General features: G+C 37.4%; 2 protein-coding genes across 2 annotated transcripts; both read right to left on the minus strand.

Annotated features, from left to right (window-relative positions):
* Positions 1-10650: 10650 nt before the first annotated feature.
* LOC135586570 (uncharacterized) lies at positions 10651-13146 on the minus strand. The gene is made up of 5 exons (XM_065094578.1): positions 12673-13146; positions 12231-12294; positions 11531-11695; positions 11296-11358; positions 10651-11193 (listed from the first exon to the last, which is right to left on the minus strand). The coding sequence occupies exons 1-5, from the start codon at positions 12969-12971 to the stop codon at positions 10939-10941; spliced, it is 846 nt and encodes a 281-aa protein (XP_064950650.1). The 5' UTR covers positions 12972-13146; the 3' UTR covers positions 10651-10938.
* A 1327-nt stretch (positions 13147-14473) lies between these two features.
* LOC103970564 (G-type lectin S-receptor-like serine/threonine-protein kinase At2g19130) lies at positions 14474-17528 on the minus strand. Its single transcript, XM_065095311.1, has one exon. The coding sequence runs from the start codon at positions 17137-17139 to the stop codon at positions 14665-14667; it is 2475 nt and encodes an 824-aa protein (XP_064951383.1). The 5' UTR covers positions 17140-17528; the 3' UTR covers positions 14474-14664.
* Between the last annotated feature and the right edge of the window lie 940 nt (positions 17529-18468).

Consider the following 18468-nt stretch of genomic DNA (forward strand, 5'->3'; position numbering starts at 1 on the left):
ATCAATTTTGATTTTTTTTATTTATTTTAAATTTACACATGCATGTAATGAAGGTGTTAACAATTTGATGTTGTGGCTTGGGCCTCAATACGACTCGAACTTATCCGAAGGGAATGAGATCATTCAAGTGAGTCTTCATGTGGAAGGGATAGAGTGGATGAGGACTAGACTACTGTTGGTGAGGGCGATTTTGAGATTATCTCAAGGTGAGGCTAGAGTAGGTTCGATCTCCATCAGGCCCTATGTGATATGTCAATATCAGATGATATTTTCAACTGGATCCCTTCGAAGCTTAAGTTAGTCGAAAGAAATTAAATTTATGTCAGATGAGATTTTCTGAGATCGATCATCTTTCGTGTGTCAAAGATTGATTTTTATATCTGTGGAGTTGGTGGGAGAGAACCGTGACACTAAGGGTCGCCCGTACCTCCTGCGATACATTCATGCACCCGTACAACTCCCAACAGCACAAGTCGATCTGTTTGAGCTCTTTGGCATGGAGTCGATCCGTACTATCCAATACAAAACAAGGCTGATGGAGAATGACCGAAGAGATGTCGACCTACAATTAATATTAAAATACTTCATGTCAGAAGATAACAAATAGACACGCTCGCTCACCATTCTTCGGCAAAAGGATTGGCCCTCTTCTTTTAGTCCTTTGCTTTCTACCTGTGAGTATGGTAAGCTTTTGCACTCATTTGAGTAAGTAATTATATATTTTTAGAAAAAAAAAAAGTGTGCTTATTTGAGAGCCTCCCGGAGAGTCATGCACTTAACTTGCTTAGGGCCCTATCATTTCCATGGAGCAGTCAGCAGCAATGATGGTAATTTGGGAGTTCTTGATCATGCAACTGATTCGTGAAATTCTAAGGTATTATCTTTTTAAAAAAATAAAAGTTTTATCTTATATATAAGATAAAATTATAAGTAAGTTTTCGTTAGATAGGATTTTTATTAATTTAAATAAAAAGATATTAGATGAGATGAAATAATATCTCCTTTCTACACCTATAAATACACACAGTATCGTCCAAATCTAAATTATTCAAGCCTAGAGGGCATCCAAATATAAATAATTTAAGCCTAGAAGGCTTAAGTCTGGATTCAAAGTTGAAGGTCATGTAGGTATTTTTGAAAAATTAGACATATATATTTTTATTTCTATCTCGGTTTCCTTTTTCTTAGTAGTTCAAATTTTTAGCTTATTTGAGAAAGAAATATAATTGTATGCAAGTAATGCATACTCATTGTCAAATAGTTACACTTAGATTATAAATTCACCCAAAGTGTTATCCTTCACGATTCCCTCCTATTGGTGGCGATTCATAGTAATGAGAGCTTTATACATATCCCGACAGTGAAAAATAGTAGGTGGCTGATAAATTATTAGAATTTTCGAATTCTCACATATTTTCGTAAAATAATAACTAAAGATATGAAGCCATGGCTTGGGTCCTCAATTAATACATTAATTATTGATGAAAGTATCTAACAGGTGAAGTACATTAAATGTACTTGGAGAGAATGAATCAAATTAACTATTAATTTTTAGAGAAAAATTTATATTAAATGTATTAGTTCTTGGAGAAAAGAGATTCATATTAAAAATATTAAATTTGAATATATCTATCTATGGACAATGTATAACCCTCATGTGCCATCAGAGACTTTCTTTATGCTTATTCTTTTGTGTTATAATTTTATCACTCTCTCTATCCATTCAGTATTTAGTATCAGATTCAAAGTACATCGTAATCTCCTCCTCGAGCACCATCCAACCATAAATCTCTACATCTCTAGATCGAGAGAATTACGATAGCATCGACATGTTTTCTGGGTGAGAGTTTGGAAGATGAATCTGTTGAACCTTGTTCCCATTCGAACAGAAGCTGAACAAGAAGAGCTGATATCACAGTGGGAGGTGATTGGGAATCCGTACCTCAAACTCTGCCGAAGATTACGAAATTTATTTATCTGCTCCTGAAGACTGCTCGTGTAAGCAAACCAATTCAAAGACCAGATCTGCAGGTAGCTCATGTCCCTCTACTTGCATAGGATAACTCGGCCAAATGTATTCGAGTATAACCCATATCAGTAGATGATGGAATAATAAGGAGCATAAACAGGAGGCCTCGAAGCAACAAGAACAAAAGCATTTGCTTGAGGAGCAAATGACTAACTAGAGCAGCAAGAGGAACGGGAAGCAAAGATCTAGTCGTAGTAACCAGAGAGGTAGGAAGCAGGAGCCTGTCACTTCCTCCTCCTCGTTTCATGAGCAGCATCATCCATGTCTGCTTCGATCTTCTTCCAAGACGTCGAAGGCATTATTGGGTGCAGCGTTGGTGAAAGCCCCCATGTTCCTAATCATCAGGGAAACTGGATTCTCATCAACGCTGCACTCAATGATGCCTTCGATCCAGGTCCTCGGTATCAACCTCCCGCCCCTGCGCCGCTTATATGTACTGCTTCACGGGGAATCACGGAGCACTTGCGTCTTGCAATTGATTTGTGCTCGGCATCGTAGCAGCCTGTAGCGGAAGTCATCACCATGACCCGCAAACCATGTGAGTGGCAATAGGAGTGTGTACTGCGTACTAACGCCCTTTCCCAACTCATCCACGCAGTTCCACCGTGTAGTACTTCGAGAGCAACAGTACCCTCGGCGGCTACCCGATCACCTACACGCCCTGTGATTGCATATAGCAACGGGACCCACCTGCGAGGCCATCGTTCTCAAGTCACGGGAGAAGGAAATTGTCGATCGGTAAAATATTGGTGTATCGAATTAATTGATGGGGCTGTACAACAAATGTGTCGTACGTTGTCACGACACTGTAAAGGGCTTAAATAGAGGAATCCAAAACCTTGTAATAGACCGTACCAGGTTAGATGCCTGATATGTTTGGTTTCCGTTGACTCGGTACGATGGGAGTGGCAATGTAATGGGTGTTTTGGGAAAATATCTGAAATATTATCATTCACGTCGTTGCACCGTAATTTCAGACTTTTGAGCAGTATCGTAAATTTTGAATTGTGAATGATACCACTAACAATGCTGACAAGTATATTTATACTTGTCGATTGACTTAAATAATACTCCCGTTTGAGCCTGGTAGTACTACCACCTAAACTTGCTCCAGACAACTATTTTGACCTTCTAACGAGTTTAATTTGGTTTTCTCAACAAGTTGGTATGGTTTCGACTTAATACCAACACAATTTGACTCATAAAAATTTCGATCAAAACTTTAACAGTCTAACTACATATTTGGCATAATTATGAAGCTTTCAACACATTGTACGCCATTTTGACATATCATCTGATCTTTCAACACTTCGTTCGAATATCTAGCGCATCGTTCTTTCCTTCGATATATTGCTCTATCTATCGACATGTCGACTTTCTCACGATACCCGATCTTTTGGTATAATACCCAATCCTTCTGACATGATGCATAAACTTATAACACGAAGTCCATTTTTCGACGCGTCGACCAATCTTTCGGCTCGACGTCCAATTTCCAAGATAATACTTTTCTTGACACAATATCTAATCTCCTATTTCGATAATTTTCCCTTAATAGTTCGAGTCCTTGATCGATGTGTTTCCTACATCACTTATCTCAAAAGCAGGTTAGTCTATAAACTCATTAATTGATTTTATCATCAAAATATGATATTTAATAATTTCTCTATTTTTTATTATGATAATCAATTAATGATGGATTTTATCCTGGCTCCCCCTTGTTTATATGTCATTTTGAAATATAATAAACTTTGAATTAAAAAAATAATAACTTTTTAGTACTAATCTTTAAATTTAAGTTGAAATAATTTTAATAATAAATCTTAGTAACTTTTAAAAGTCATATGCATAATTTTAAGTCGAAACAATCTTAGTGACTTTCAATAATAATCATTGCAAAAGTCATATGCATAATTTTAATTAAAACATCAAAATAATAATAATTTACACAAATCATATATCAAAATAATCATTACACAAATCATATGCATAATCAAATAACATCATCATTATCATAAGTTAAAACATCATACATAGTTACCCCGTTATCAAAAAGTAAAAACTACTTCTTGCCTTTTGTCATTAACAAAAAGGAGAAATACACAAGCTGCTCAGGTAGTGGTAATCCAAAATATCTAAATAAAAAATGAAAATATGTATCAAAAGTGTCAAGACATTGATGAATCTACTGCATCTCAATCAAAATTTGATCTTGATGAAGCTCAATACGATCCAATCGGACTATTACGGAACCAGAAGATAAAGATGGTATTAGATCCATTAGAGGTCTCACCTCAAAGGGACTAGTAGGAGGAGGACTACCCCTATGTATATGTGTTTTTAGTTCAGGTACAAGTGGAGGAGAATCAGTTTTTTTTAGGTAATCTAGTTCAAATTCTATTCAGTATAGTGCACCTCAATCTTCTTAATAGATTGCTATTAATGTTATTAAATTTATCTACTTTTATGATTTCTTCATCTAGTGGGATAGTTATGTCGTATACATATAGTAGTTTAGTAATCAGGCCACCATATAGATGTAGGAAAATCTAGGGGCGACATCACATGTGCAGTAGAAGAATAAAAATTAAAATCCCCAAATTTCCCAAAGATGTGTTCGTCGTCGTGTGAAGATTAATACGCAAAATCTGTAAAACTGAAAAACATGCATTAGATAGTTGTGTTACCTAGGAAGATCGTATATCCTTGAATCCCTATAGATCTGTAGAAGAGGATGAAGGAGATCAAGTGTCCTTCTATCTAGTGGTGATTCACGCAGCAAAGCTGCGACGACGCTCCTCAAATCTCCAGACCTATTATCTGAGGAGGAGAATGGAGAGGAGAATAGGAGGTGGCAACCAAGAAAACCTCTGGCCTATGGGTGTATGGTTTCCTCATATTTATAGAGGCCCCATATCAACTTAACCCTAATGGATCCTACCTTATTGGATATTGGATCTCCATCCAACTACTCAAGCCTATTAGATTAGTAGATTTATATCAAATAATCACTCATTGGCTCTTATTGGATCTCATCTATAGGATCCAATAATTTAGGGGCTTATTGGATATCCAATAAGATAGGGGTTCCGACGGATATATTATATTCGAACCTCTACTCGTCATAACGCCTATCATATGTGTATGACCCTCTAGGCTCAATATCGAGTTGGTCGTGAGTCATACGTGTCAAAACTCCTTCTGGCTTAGTGAATTATTATCTTCATAATAATTCACTCGACTCATCGACTACTGATGTACTAAGACACTACACCGCAGTCCCTAAACGATACAAGGGAATCCAATCCTTTGGACATATCTATCTTCAATTACCATATATCTATAGTCTCTCATCTATTTAAAATCCTAGAGACCATAAACCGTTAAGCTCATACAATTTCTGCTCAAGTCTTACTCTAATCGGATTCTCCCAAAGAACTCTTTTTCTCTTAATCTGAATGACCCTAGCTAAGGATTTGTCTAAGCAAAAACACATGAGATATTTCTCTCATGACATCGAGAGCAGATGATCCTCTATCGACACTCAATAACTCTCAAAAGATTAGCTATCACATCCAATGACCAAGTGTGCTAGATTTGGAACCTCTAGACCTATAATTTTGGTATCAAAAAGTGGAGTACTCATACATGATATCCTTGGTGTCTCAAGTCTAAGGACCAGATATGTCATTGGGACGACAAAATCATTGTTTGACAATAAGGTATCATCAACCATCCAGCATTCCATAAGCGGATCAATCAGTGAATTTATTCTCCAATAAGCACTTACATTGTATCCTTAGTATCTCCACACGAGCAGCTATAAGATCAATTGCATCTATCATATGGATGGGTATATAGTATACTAATCTATCTGGTTATCTCGATATCCCTCTCAAATAACCTATGACCGAGATTATTTATGATCTATATTTAAAGGTGAATCGGTCTCATTATCGTGATCCTATCATGATCTAATTCTCATTGCACAGATCTATAGACATCACAATATATTCATGCAATAGATAATATAAAATGATAAAATACTAAATAATAATAATATTAATATTAATCATATAATAATAATAATAATAATAATAATAATACTAAATACTAAATATTCATGCGTATCAAGTCACATGTGTCATCACTTACGTGATTGGCTTGTAGAGCACCTATGACTAGTAATAAAAGCATCATGTACTTCTTAAATATATTAATCATATTTTAACATATTAGATATCAAATGTAATTCTTATTATGATCAAGTCGGTACTAAGAGGGGCGGGCAAATTAGTATTTACATTAAAAATTTTAGTTTGAAACTTCGTACTATGAAAATCGATATCAAGATGTTAACTTAAACACACGTTTGTAAGCATAGTGAAAGTAAATAAATTAGTTTGTAAGCATAGTGAAAGTAAATAAATTAGTTTGTAATACGAATGAAAAGCAATAAAGTAAATACAAACTATATTTATAGTGGTTCGATCATTGTGACCTACATCTACTCCCGTTTCCTCTTCACTCGAGGCTACCGATTTCCAGACTGATATTCTTTTAACGAGTGAAGATCAACTATCCTTTTACATCTCTTTCTCCTTTTCATAGGCTCAGGAGAGAACTTTTATATCTCTTTTTCTTTTATACCTCTCTCCTCCCTTAGAAACCTTTTAACTCTAGAAGGAAGGGACTCACTAAACTTAGAGAGATTATAACACTTTTGAACTTAGAATTATTTTTCATTTCTGTTTAATTCTTGCATCTTTATGTAAGAATAGTTGGAGTATTTATAGAACCCAAATGACTTAAAAAATGAAGACAAAAAAGGTCTGGTTTCCCAAGTCTTGATGGTACCGCCGCTTATGCTGGGCGGTACTACCGCCTACAGCATTAACACTGGTCGGTACCATTGCTTGACACAATCTGGGAGACTGTGTTTGGACGGTACCACCACCCAAACTGGCAATACTATCACTTGACATTGGGTGGTACCATTGCCCAGTCCGACGATACTACCACCTGACATAGTCTCAGAGATTGTGTCTTGGAGACTAAGCCTCTGGTAGTGCCACTGCTTGGACCGATAGTACCACCGCTTGACCCAACTTTTGGGTCGCTGAATGAGCCTTTCTCTTAGTCAAAAATAGCCCCAACATAAGCTTGATTGGCCCCTAATTGAGTTGGCATGGTTATACCCGAAACCAACTCAATTAGCCCTCTAAACTACTTCGATCAAGATAAATTATTACAAGCAAGAATACTAAGTTATCTGGTATGTAATTAGTTCATCCAACGCTTCGTCCGAACCTTTGATGCATCGTCCTCTCTTGCAGCGTATTGCCCAATCGGTATGTTAACCTTCACAACACCCTATCTCCTTATTGTAATGTCTGATCCTTCTGGTCTGATACCCGAATTCATTGCACGAAGTCTTTTGCCGACATGTTGACCTTCCTCTCGTTTGACATCCAATCTTCTGACATATTTCATTTTAGCCCAACTTTTGATTTTTTCTACTTTAATTATCTATTTATGATCAAAGCTAGTCCTACGTCACTCAAAACATATATTGGATCATAAACTTATCAATTGATTTCCTCATCAAAATCTGAGATTCAATAATCTCTCTCTTTTTTATAATGATAACTAATTAATGATAGAGTTTAAACTAAACTCCCCCATCAATATGTCATATTGATAGAAACGTAAATTCAAAAATAAATTATGAATCCAAGCAACATATCATCATAAAATCAGGCATATCAAAATTTCAATACATCATTCAATGCATGATCGTCATCATAACTTCTTCCCCTTTGTCATCAACAAAAAGGTGAAGTACAACTAGCAAATTTTTAAGATATAATTTCAAATCATTGTATTATAAACATAGTTTCAAGTTTTTAAAACATCATTGCATATATCATCATGCAAACTAGTAAGTTTTTCATATATGAAAGTTAACAAAACTTCATCTTTTAAGATACACAAGATAGCATGTTTTCTTTTCTTTTTGATATTAAAGCTAGCAAGTTCTTTGAAAAAGAAAGCAAGATTTACATCATTTTAGAATATACAAGCTAGCAAATTTTACATCATTTTAGAACATACAAGCTAGCTAGTTTGCTTTTTTTTACAATATGTAAGCTAGCATGATTTGCTTTTTGAATTATGCAAGCTAACAAATTTTGATTATCTTTTGATATGTACACACCGGCAATACTTTCTCCCTCTTTGTCATTGACAAAATGAGGGGAATAACATGAAGGTGCAATTCATTTTCCTTTACATAAGTTCTCTAAGCATCACATAAGGTATACAACCATAAATATAAAAGAATTATATATAATAAAAATCATGTCAAGAAAGATATAATATCAAAGATCATGTGAGTACCAAAATACATGATTCATTTTGATCTTATTTTTTATTTAAAAAATAAAAAATCTTAGGAGACCAAATAATAAGAGAAATCTTAAGTTATGAATTCTGAAAAAGATATTTTCTTTGATAAATAGTAAAAAGGAACATAGGAAAATAAAGATCTCAATTCATGTATAAAAAATTTTAAGTTGTCATGATCATGATTCATATATTAAAAATTTTGAAGTTATAATTCACAAGAAAAATCATAATTCATAAAAAAAAAGTCTCCTTTTTAGTAAACAATAAGAAGAAAGAAGAACTTCATACATAAGAAATATCGAGTCATCAAGTGAAGAAATTATGATTCATGTGATAAAAAGATTGTCGAGATTCATGCATTTGAGTAAATTTTTTTAAACTATCATTACTTTAACTCATCATGCATAATTTTAACACATCGTAAATTATGAATTTTGAATAGTACCATCGCCACCTTGGCAATACCACCATCAGCAATGCTAGCAAACACTATTTATTCTTATCGGCTAACTCAGGTGATACCATCGCTTGGACCTAATGGTACTATTGCCCAAGCCTATTCAAGGCCACTATTTTGGCCTTCTGACGGGCCCAATTCAGCTTGGGTCTAAGACCATTGGCTTTCTAGATAAGTTGACATAGGTTCGACTCGATACCAACACAATTTGACCGAGAACCCCGTTCAAGACTCTAACAATTCAACTTTAACAATTCAACTACATATCCGACACAATTATGAAGCTTTTAGAACACTATACGCTATTTCAATATATCGTCGATCTTTTGGTACTTTGTCCGAACGTTTGGTGCATCGTTCTTTCCTTCAACATATCGCTCGATCTATCAGTATTTCGACTTTCTCATGACACTCGATCTTTTAATGTAATACCTTATCTTTCTGGTACGATGCTCGAACTTATAGCATGAAGTCCATTTTTTAGCATGTCGACCAATCCTTCGGCTCAACATCCAATTTCCAACATTATACTTTTTTCGATACAATGTTTGATTCTCTTGCTTCGACAATTTGCTCTTGATGGTTCGAGATTTTGATCAATGTATTTCTTGCGCTACTTATCTCAAAAGTATATTAGTCCATAAATTCATCAATTAATTTTATTATTAAAATATATGATTTAATAAAACTTGATCTCGATTATGATATAAAAAGTCCTAAATTTTAATAATTAATTAATATATTTAAAAAAAAAATAATATTAATTATCTTAAAATCATATCATAATAATTCTGTAAAAATTTAGATTAGTTTAGTGGAAGTTGATCAAGTTACACTCGAAATTAAACTAAATTATCCTCCATCACAAAACTTATTCAAAAAATCTTTAATTTCAATAATTAATTATCATAAAATTTTATAAAAATAAAAAAGTGATATTAATCCTCTTAGAATTATGACCAAGTAGTTTGGTGGACGTCTGAGTTAGTTGAGTAGACGTTAAACAAGTTACACTCTAAATTTAACAATGTTACACTCGATTATGGGATATCTACAAAAAAAATAATAATAATTTTAATACTTAATTATCATAAAATTTTTAAACATAGAAAAAAATTAAACTAATTGTCTTAGAACCATGTTATTGTAGTTTCAAAAAAGTTTGGGTTAGTTCAATGAAAGTTAATTATAATCTAAACTGAACTAAAATATACTTGACCACAATACCGATTAAAAAATCTTAAATTTTGATAATTAATTATTATAAATTTATTAAAAATTAAAATAATATTAATCATGTAAGAATCATATTCTAACTGTTCTATGAAGGTTTGGGTTGGTTTAGTAAAAGTGACCTAGTTATACTTGAAATTGAATTAAACTAGACATAACAAAACTTATCCAAAAATTCCTCTATTTCAATCAAGTTTGGTTCGTAAGCTTTTTTTTATCATTTAATAAAAAAATTCCCCTAGAAAAAAAATGAATAGGGAGATGTCATCCGGTAAAAAATCAATAATGGAAGCTTTTCTCAATAAAATATCCATATTTAATCTGAAAATAAAAAAAATTTCTTCCAAGACCTCTCCCTGTGACTATATCTATCTCCTTTACCACAACAATTTGAAGGTGTCATAAAAGGAGACATCTATCTGTGACTCAGCTTAACTGTTGTAATGGAAGGAAATTTACAAGATGGAAACTGTGCCATTTAGAAAATTCCAGAAAATAAGCAGCAGCAAGACAGAATGCAGGATTGTGAAAGGCTTTTAGACGAGAATCTTATTGCATATTTACAAATACTTCTTTGATCACAAATTCCCTAATTCAATATCATCCTATTTTTTACAGTAAATCTAGCTTTACATAATTGAATGGAATTGCATTGACAGGGTGATTGTGCCCTTCCAAATTCATTCGATCTCTTCCATATACACGATTGAGCTGCACAGGGCACCAGAGATGGATCATGAAAATTTTCGATATCACAGTCATCTATCTGCGACTTCCTTCCCAAGTCAAGTACTGATCTATTACCATGACTTCAATTATGCTGTCCTAATTGATCCGATAGGACTAGAGACTTGGAATGGCTCGTGTCTGCATTCCAAGAGTGCTCACTACCATTTGATGCTCTTTCCATGCTACAAAGATCTGGAATTCTGGTTGCAAACAAAGGAGGCTTGTGGAGAGCTGTGAAGGCCTTGCTTCCTTCACCACCAGTAGCTAAGCATATTGTGTCACCCCGACCGTGCCATACGCCATTCTGGACATTGTTCATTTCCAACGTCCGCGATTCCTGATCATTCCAATGAAACAGAGAATTTTATAAAAAAACCTTAGAGAAAATCTTCCAAGAGTCTAATATCGACAGGAACTCTTAGTAGGATCTTATAATGACCTGGCACAATGTGCAACAAGGGCAAATGAGATGATTAATACAATCTAGGAGACTGTGACTTCCCTGCCAACAAAGAAACCAATGTTAGAACAATCCAGGAATATGAGCATCCAAAATTTATATATGCCAAACAAATGGGCCATTAATATAGCAATGAGAAGTACGACTGGTTATGATAAATGAAATATAGCAATAGAAAATAGACAACAATGATAAATAGAAAAGAGATGCTTACTCTTATATTAAACTGCTTCTTTAATCTAGTACGAAAATGACCCAAATACAACCCGGATGAGATGGTAGAAGCAATTGCCATGTACAAGAAGCAATGCCGGTTCGTAATACCAAAGGCAATGAAACTGAACAAGGCAGCAACTATAAAGATAGAATGCACTGTTGCCTGTACCAAAAGAAAGCCAATCTCAAATCAGAACAGCAATAGGTGAAAGAAATTTAAGCATCAACACAACACCATAAGCAACAAAAAATTTTGTATTACTTTGAACTAACTATGATGAATAATTCTACTCCATATGATTTGAGTATGGAAGAAGAAAACAAACTCTATATGTTCCTAATAGAATTATAAACATCTGTAAGCACACATAAGTATGCCTGTGAAGATACACAACAATTGTTTCCCTAACAAACCAAAAGCACTCAGGTAAATTTTGATGGCATAGGTTCAAAAGCTTTTGCTCAGGAACACCTCTGTAGGTTCAATAAGAAAAACTATTTAATTTCCTAGCAGGATTAACTTCGAAATCTGCAGGATCGTTACTACAGCTTTATTGCCAAAATTTAATCAAACAATATACTACAGCTTAAAAACACAAAAACAACACTATTTCATCTCTAGTGACACACATGAAACAAAATGATTTTTTTGGTGCAGATGATACAGAACATGAAGCAAAGCAAGAAGGAAGCCTCACCTGAAGAAAGCAAGACCCTAGGTTGGCCCTTCGCATGTTCATCCCAAATCTATAGCATGGGCAACTGCAGAACAAATTGGGGTTCAGCACATCGTAATGAACCACCATAATATTAAAATCCGTATCGATAGCACATTATATTGCCATGTTTTTCATGGGACTAATGCATAATGATATAATCATAAACAGAGAAAAGGGGGGACAGAGTAGCATACTGCAAATTTCCAATAGAAATAAGAACCAATATCATACATGATATGAAACAACGAATTCAACAGTTTACGACGAATCATAAGAAACCAAAGGAAGCATAAATTACTAATTTTTCCTTATCTTAAACTACAATTTAAAATGCATATCAAAAGACCTCTCTTTGCAACGAACGAACGAACATGTCTTTCAAGAAAGGAATACGAGGCACGATTGAAGAAGACGAGCTCACCATGCGGCTTCAATGGCGATGCGCCGGTCATCGAAGCAATCCGTGACGTCGCCCTCCCACATCCGCTGCACGCCACCGAACTCCATCCCCTCGTCTTCGTCCCCCTCCTCCGCCACCACCTCTTTCCGGCGGCTCCTTCCCACGGACAACCCCTGCGTCTGCAGCGCCACGGTGGCGCACAGCATGTCGAAGTCCAGCACCGCAGCCACCTCTCCACCCACGGCCTCCTCCTCCTCCTGCGTCCCCGCCGCCGGTACCTTCTTCACCTCCGCCACCGGCATCGCCCCCAAGGAACCCATATCTTTCTCTTCTCCCTATGGATCCAATGATAAAGGAAGCGGCTTCCTCGCGATCTTATATCCTTCCCTTCTCCTCCGCCACGCAACTCTACTGCCTCTCCCCCTTCGTCCACCGAGCAAAAGCAACCACCATTGGAGGCACCAAACGGAGACACTATTATTATATTTCGTCGGTTGATTGAACGGTTTCATTTGAAACGAATCCAATTGGCAGATTCTGATCTTCTATTCACATATCTGTCAGTAGAAAAATTGGATATTGACAAATGGATAAGTAGGAAACTTTTTGGAAAATACATTCCATTTTTAATAAACTCATGCCATATTTAGTAGTGGTATTTATGGTATTAGATTTCATGGTTATACCTTCTTTTTTATTTTTGTGAAATGGATATATATATATTTCTAATATCCAAAATATTAAAGATTTAGTGTCAATATCGGTTCTTATAAGAGCCACAAGTTTGATGTTGAAAAATGATCAGATTCGACAGAAAATATTATAATACTCAATAAGAAGGTCTTTTCTATGCTTTAGTTAGTATCAAAAAGTTAAAATTGATAGTTATATTGAATAAATCTTAAGGGATTAAATAGAAATAAATAAAAACTAATAAAGTATTATTCGAGAGTCAATTGAATCGTCAAGTGCTATGGTTAATGGTGTCATGTCAACTATCTAAGGTTCTCTGGTTGATCGGACATTCAAATTGATGCTAAGTGATGACATGATGCTAGGTTTGCCAGAGTTATCAAACGTGATAGGGTTTGGGTTGGCAATCCATTAGCTGAGTTGTCTCTCTTGTTTATGTATGATGCAGAGAGAGAGAGAGAGAGAGAGAGAGATTCTTCTTTTTTTTTTTTGGCTAATCTGATTAGATATTTAATACACTTAAATTTGGGCGGATGTTGCGGAACCGCAAAAAGCCAAAACATTCAACTGGTGTAGGAATATAAATCAGGGGTGAAACGGTAATTTGAGGCACCTCGGCATGGCCATTATCATATGCAGTGTATTGGCTTACTAATGTGTTTCCGCGTGAGACAGGAGGGAAATAAGGGGGCGTGGGCGTTTAGTTGTCGGCGTGGCGCGTAAATTGCGTGTGTGGCCCACATCGGCCCCAACCACTGTAGCTTTTATTTGGTTCACTTTGAAAGACGGCCGAATTAAGAGGCGAAGATCCGCTCCATCGTGGCTTTCATCTGTAAATGTACAATGCCTACATCATACGGTCAATTCGCCAACACATCTGATCTCTGCCGTTGTACTGTAATGAGATAGAAGCAATTTTGTATGAGATCCCACCTCTCTTCTGGTGGATCATATCCGTATCTTTACGTCATCGACAGCTGTGATCGGTGGTGCCACGCGAATTAGATATACCAGTCCACGATGATGAGCGCAACGAATGGTCGCAGGCGTGCCAGCATCGTCGTGTGACGATTACAGTTGGATATAATATACGTGTCCATCGAGTATCTGAGTTATTTAATGTAAATGATAGATCTCGCAAATGAAGATATTTATTTGTGTAATTATTGAGATATGTTACATCAGAGATGCAATCCTCATGTGCAAGTACACAAACACGATAACTAAGATAATCTAACACGTGCTAAAAGAATCCATATCTTGGGAAGACTTCATTTTCTACCCACTCCGATCTAAATGACATACAAAAATTTCAAATCTTCACGCACCAGAACTGTTTGAGGTAGTGCTTTTGACCTGGGAGCTATTGGATGTGGCACTCCCGGTCTGGGAGTCGAAGTAGAAATTGATGTTATGATCCGGCGTTTCGTCTGCAAGAAGTTGAAGTGATCTTGGAATAGGAGGCACGTTAACTTCCAGTAATCCCTCCAGAACTTGAACGACCTGCCCCATTGTTGGCCTGGATAGCTCGTCACTCTGAATGCACCAACAAGCAAGTCTGCAAGCTCTTTCAACCTCCTCCGACTCGGCTTCGCCACCCAACCCGTAATCTAGCAAGCTTTCAACTTCCCTGTCGACAAGTTTTCCGGCCACCAATGCGGGGAAGAAACCATGACTTCCTTCCTCAGGTCCCGTCAAGTTCCTCCTGCCTGATATAATTTCTAACAGCATCATTCCATAGCTATAAACGTCTGCTTTGGCCGTGATCGCTACTCCGGCAATCCATTCGGGCGCAAGATAGCCTCTCGTTCCTCTCATAGTAGTCAGAACTCGGCTGAAGTCTCGTCCCACAAGCTTCGCTAAACCGAAGTCGGCCACTTTGGGGACGAACGATTCGTCCAACAATATGTTCTCTGGCTTTATGTCACAATGTATGATGCAGTCTCTGCATTGCTCATGGAGGTAAGCTAATCCTCTCGCTGTTCCGACGGCAATTTGGTATCTTGTCTTCCAATCCAAAGCCGTTGGAGTGGGCTCGAAGAGCAGAGTGTCTAAGGAGCCTTTTGGCATGAACTCGTAAACCAGCAGCTTCTTGTCTCCTTCCGAGCAAAAACCAAGGAGACGAACCAGGTTTACATGCTGGATTGTACCGATGGTGCTGACCTCCGTTCGGAACTGCTTCTCTCCCTGTCGAAGGCCTTCGAGCTTCTTCACGGCGATGACGGTCGAGTCAGGTAGCCACCCTTTAAACACCGACCCGAAACCTCCTTCACCAAGCTTGTGTGAGAAGTTCTTCGTGGCATGCTGCAGCTCACCGTACCTAAAGGGCACCAGCGCACCCCCCATGGCCTTTGATACGCGGGTCATTCGTCTGCTTCGGCGCCTCCATGTTATGAACCATACGATGGCCACACAAGCTAAGACGGCCACCGTGACGCCAACAGCGATCCAGGTTATGGTTCCTTTACTGCTGCTGGAACTCGGCAACTCTGACGCAGCCAAACGAAGGTAAAGGATGCTTGCATCTGACCCGTTGAATTGTTCTTGCAGATGCATCAAATCCCCGTACCACACGGAGCAGCCACTGCTATTGTAGGAATAAGCAGTGCAAGAACAGTCGCTCAAGCAACCCACCTCACAAGCTTCTTCACTCCCGACGCCGGACAGATTCTGCGAGTTCACAGGTAACCTCAAGTTTGTCATCCTAAGGAACTTATCTTTCTCTGAATTGGGTGAGCTGCTTTGACATGCCAGTGGAGTGTCCCTCACACACCCCCCGCTTTGATCACCCAAATTCCAATCGCTTTGAGACTTGGGACTGAAGCCTGTGACGCAGTTGCAGAAAGGCGTGATGATCTCATTGCAGCGGCCGAAAGCTCCACATAGAGCATGCACCTGGCATTGCTGTCTCGGCTGAGACCAGAAGTATAGCCACGATTGTGTACTGAACAACCATGTAGACTGCTTGATTTGGCCGGATACATCCATGACAAATCTGGTTATGATTTTGTCATCATTGACGGTGTATGTGAAGTAGTTCTCCTTTTCATCGGAGACATATTGGAAGTCATAAATATAGTTCGATGTCATCTCAGGAACATTGCTAAAGATCTTATCATTCCAAATCCCACTTGTCCAGTACCTTGTGGTCATGTTCCATAACGTGAAGTACTGGCTGGTTCCATTTGGATCTAGCTCGAGTGAGAAAATTCCTGGAGCAGGGTCAGCAGAGTTCTTCCAGGCCGTGAGGTGTTGGGTTTGGTTGGTCACCTTGTTCAACCCAAGTTTGCCTCCAGGCAACCAAGTGTCTGTGGGGTGATCAAAGCTCTGCCAGAAGACGTGGGATTCATTGGACGCATCTCTCAGCTGGAGATTACCAGAATCAAGGATCACAGCAACGGTGGAGTTGGAGGACACGCTGGTATTAGTGGTCCATATGATGGCTTCGGACTGATCGAGTAGGACCAGGTTGCCATCATCGGAGATTCTGAGCTCTGACATGCTTGGGTCTGCAACTGGGTTTTCTCGGTTGGCTACCCAAACCCGGGTGACATTGGAGATGCTGTACCAGATGCCGACATAATAGTTACCGGAGGAGTTACCTGGCTTGAAGAAGCCCAGCACAAAGGTGCCACTTGCGGATGTGATGGTTTGGCTCCCCGATAGAGAATTGTTGGCAGAGATGGTGTCAGCCGCGGAGGAGAGAGGAGCGTGGTGGAGTGCAAAGAAGGGAAAAAGGAGGAACAGAAGAGATAGGTGAAGGGGGGAGAGGCACGCAGCTCTTAGAAGAGCCATGAAGCTTTGGAATGAACAGGATCAGAAAGAAAGATGCGGGAGGTGGAGGATCCTTGTGATATCTATCAGCTCACAAGAACACCATCTCGAAAGCTCATAAACCAATTCTCTGATGGAAAACCAGCATGCATGTTAATAGAAAAATAATGATCAAAATGAATATGAGATTGGAAGAACCTAAGATGTTTGGTATTGAAGGTGGAATTGGTCTAAATTCCAATGTGTGAGAAGACTTTCTGCGGACTGAATAAGGAAAACACATCGAAGGAGACGATAGTATAACCGCATGACTTTTTGGTTGCAACGATGAGATCTAGAAGACGAAGAGGGTGGATCTCGTCGTCTCATGTTGCGTGCGTTGGATTCCCAGGAACACAGTAGCAGATGATCAAATTGAATAGAAGAAGCTGTGAGCTTCACGTAACGCTTTCCCCAGTGTGAATTCTTTGACTCCGAATGCGTTGGACTGACACGTTCTGTGGTGAATGTGTCAGCCGCGTCAGATGGAGTGATGTGGCCGAATTTAGCAAGCAGAGCATCTGGTCCAATACACGCAGCTAATCTAATCAGACATCAACGTGTGTTCACCTTAGCATCGTTATGTCTATACCATGACTACCGTCTTAAGTCGAGACATGTCGAGTCAGTCTCACTCACGATCACGATGTGTGAATCAGTCCAATTTGATTTTAACTATTTATATAAAAATATAAATAAAATTAAGAAGATGTTGAATACTCGATCAAATATGAGAATTTTAAATAAAATAATAATTTATTTCGATTACTATTTTTTTGATAGGCTTTTATAATTAGCTTAATTTTATGGGAAAAGATGTCTCACATATGATGATTTAGAAGATTTGTGAAATTGTAATTATTACGTTTAAATATAAATATAGTCTCTTGTTTCATACAGGGCCAAAAATAGAGCTGAGAAAGGTGTGAATTTTATGTGGTTTCTAATCAACAACTGATCATTTGATTACTGCCAGGCATTAACATAAGAAAATTCTAATGAAGCTGAGATTAGGAATTCTCTTACAATCCAAGTGAGTCGTATTAATTTATATGTCACGAAAGAACGAAGAAAATACACTAATTGAACGGTTCAATTTGACTAAGCATTGACTTTTACGTACGTTCTAAACATAGTGAATCGCATTGAGCGAAACTAATATTCCATTTAATATGACATGATTAAAGATTCAATCATTTTGATGAGATCGTGGTTGAATATTCAAACGCAAATGGATCTTAATTGGGTGATCTAACAAATGCTCGACATCTAACAGATAAATATTTAAATTAATTTATAAAAAATATGATG

Source organism: Musa acuminata, chromosome BXJ2-2 (assembly GCF_036884655.1).
Source record: "Musa acuminata AAA Group cultivar baxijiao chromosome BXJ2-2, Cavendish_Baxijiao_AAA, whole genome shotgun sequence".
Classification (NCBI taxonomy): domain Eukaryota; kingdom Viridiplantae; phylum Streptophyta; class Magnoliopsida; order Zingiberales; family Musaceae; genus Musa; species Musa acuminata.

What these genes read in the sequence shown, in the direction of transcription:
- LOC135586570 (XM_065094578.1), bottom strand. Translation starts at nt 12,971, where the DNA reads ATGGGTTCCTTGGGGGCGATGCCGGTGGCGGAGGTGAAGAAGGTACCG. An exon ending in ATCGCCATTGAAGCCGCATG is followed by an intron (nt 12,295 to 12,672) that starts GTGAGCTCGTCT and finishes TTTGTTCTGCAG; the next exon opens with TTGCCCATGCTATAGATTTG. An exon ending in TAGGGTCTTGCTTTCTTCAG is followed by an intron (nt 11,696 to 12,230) that starts GTGAGGCTTCCT and finishes CTTTTGGTACAG; the next exon opens with GCAACAGTGCATTCTATCTT.
- LOC103970564 (XM_065095311.1), bottom strand. Translation starts at nt 17,139, where the DNA reads ATGGCTCTTCTAAGAGCTGCGTGCCTCTCCCCCCTTCACCTATCTCTT.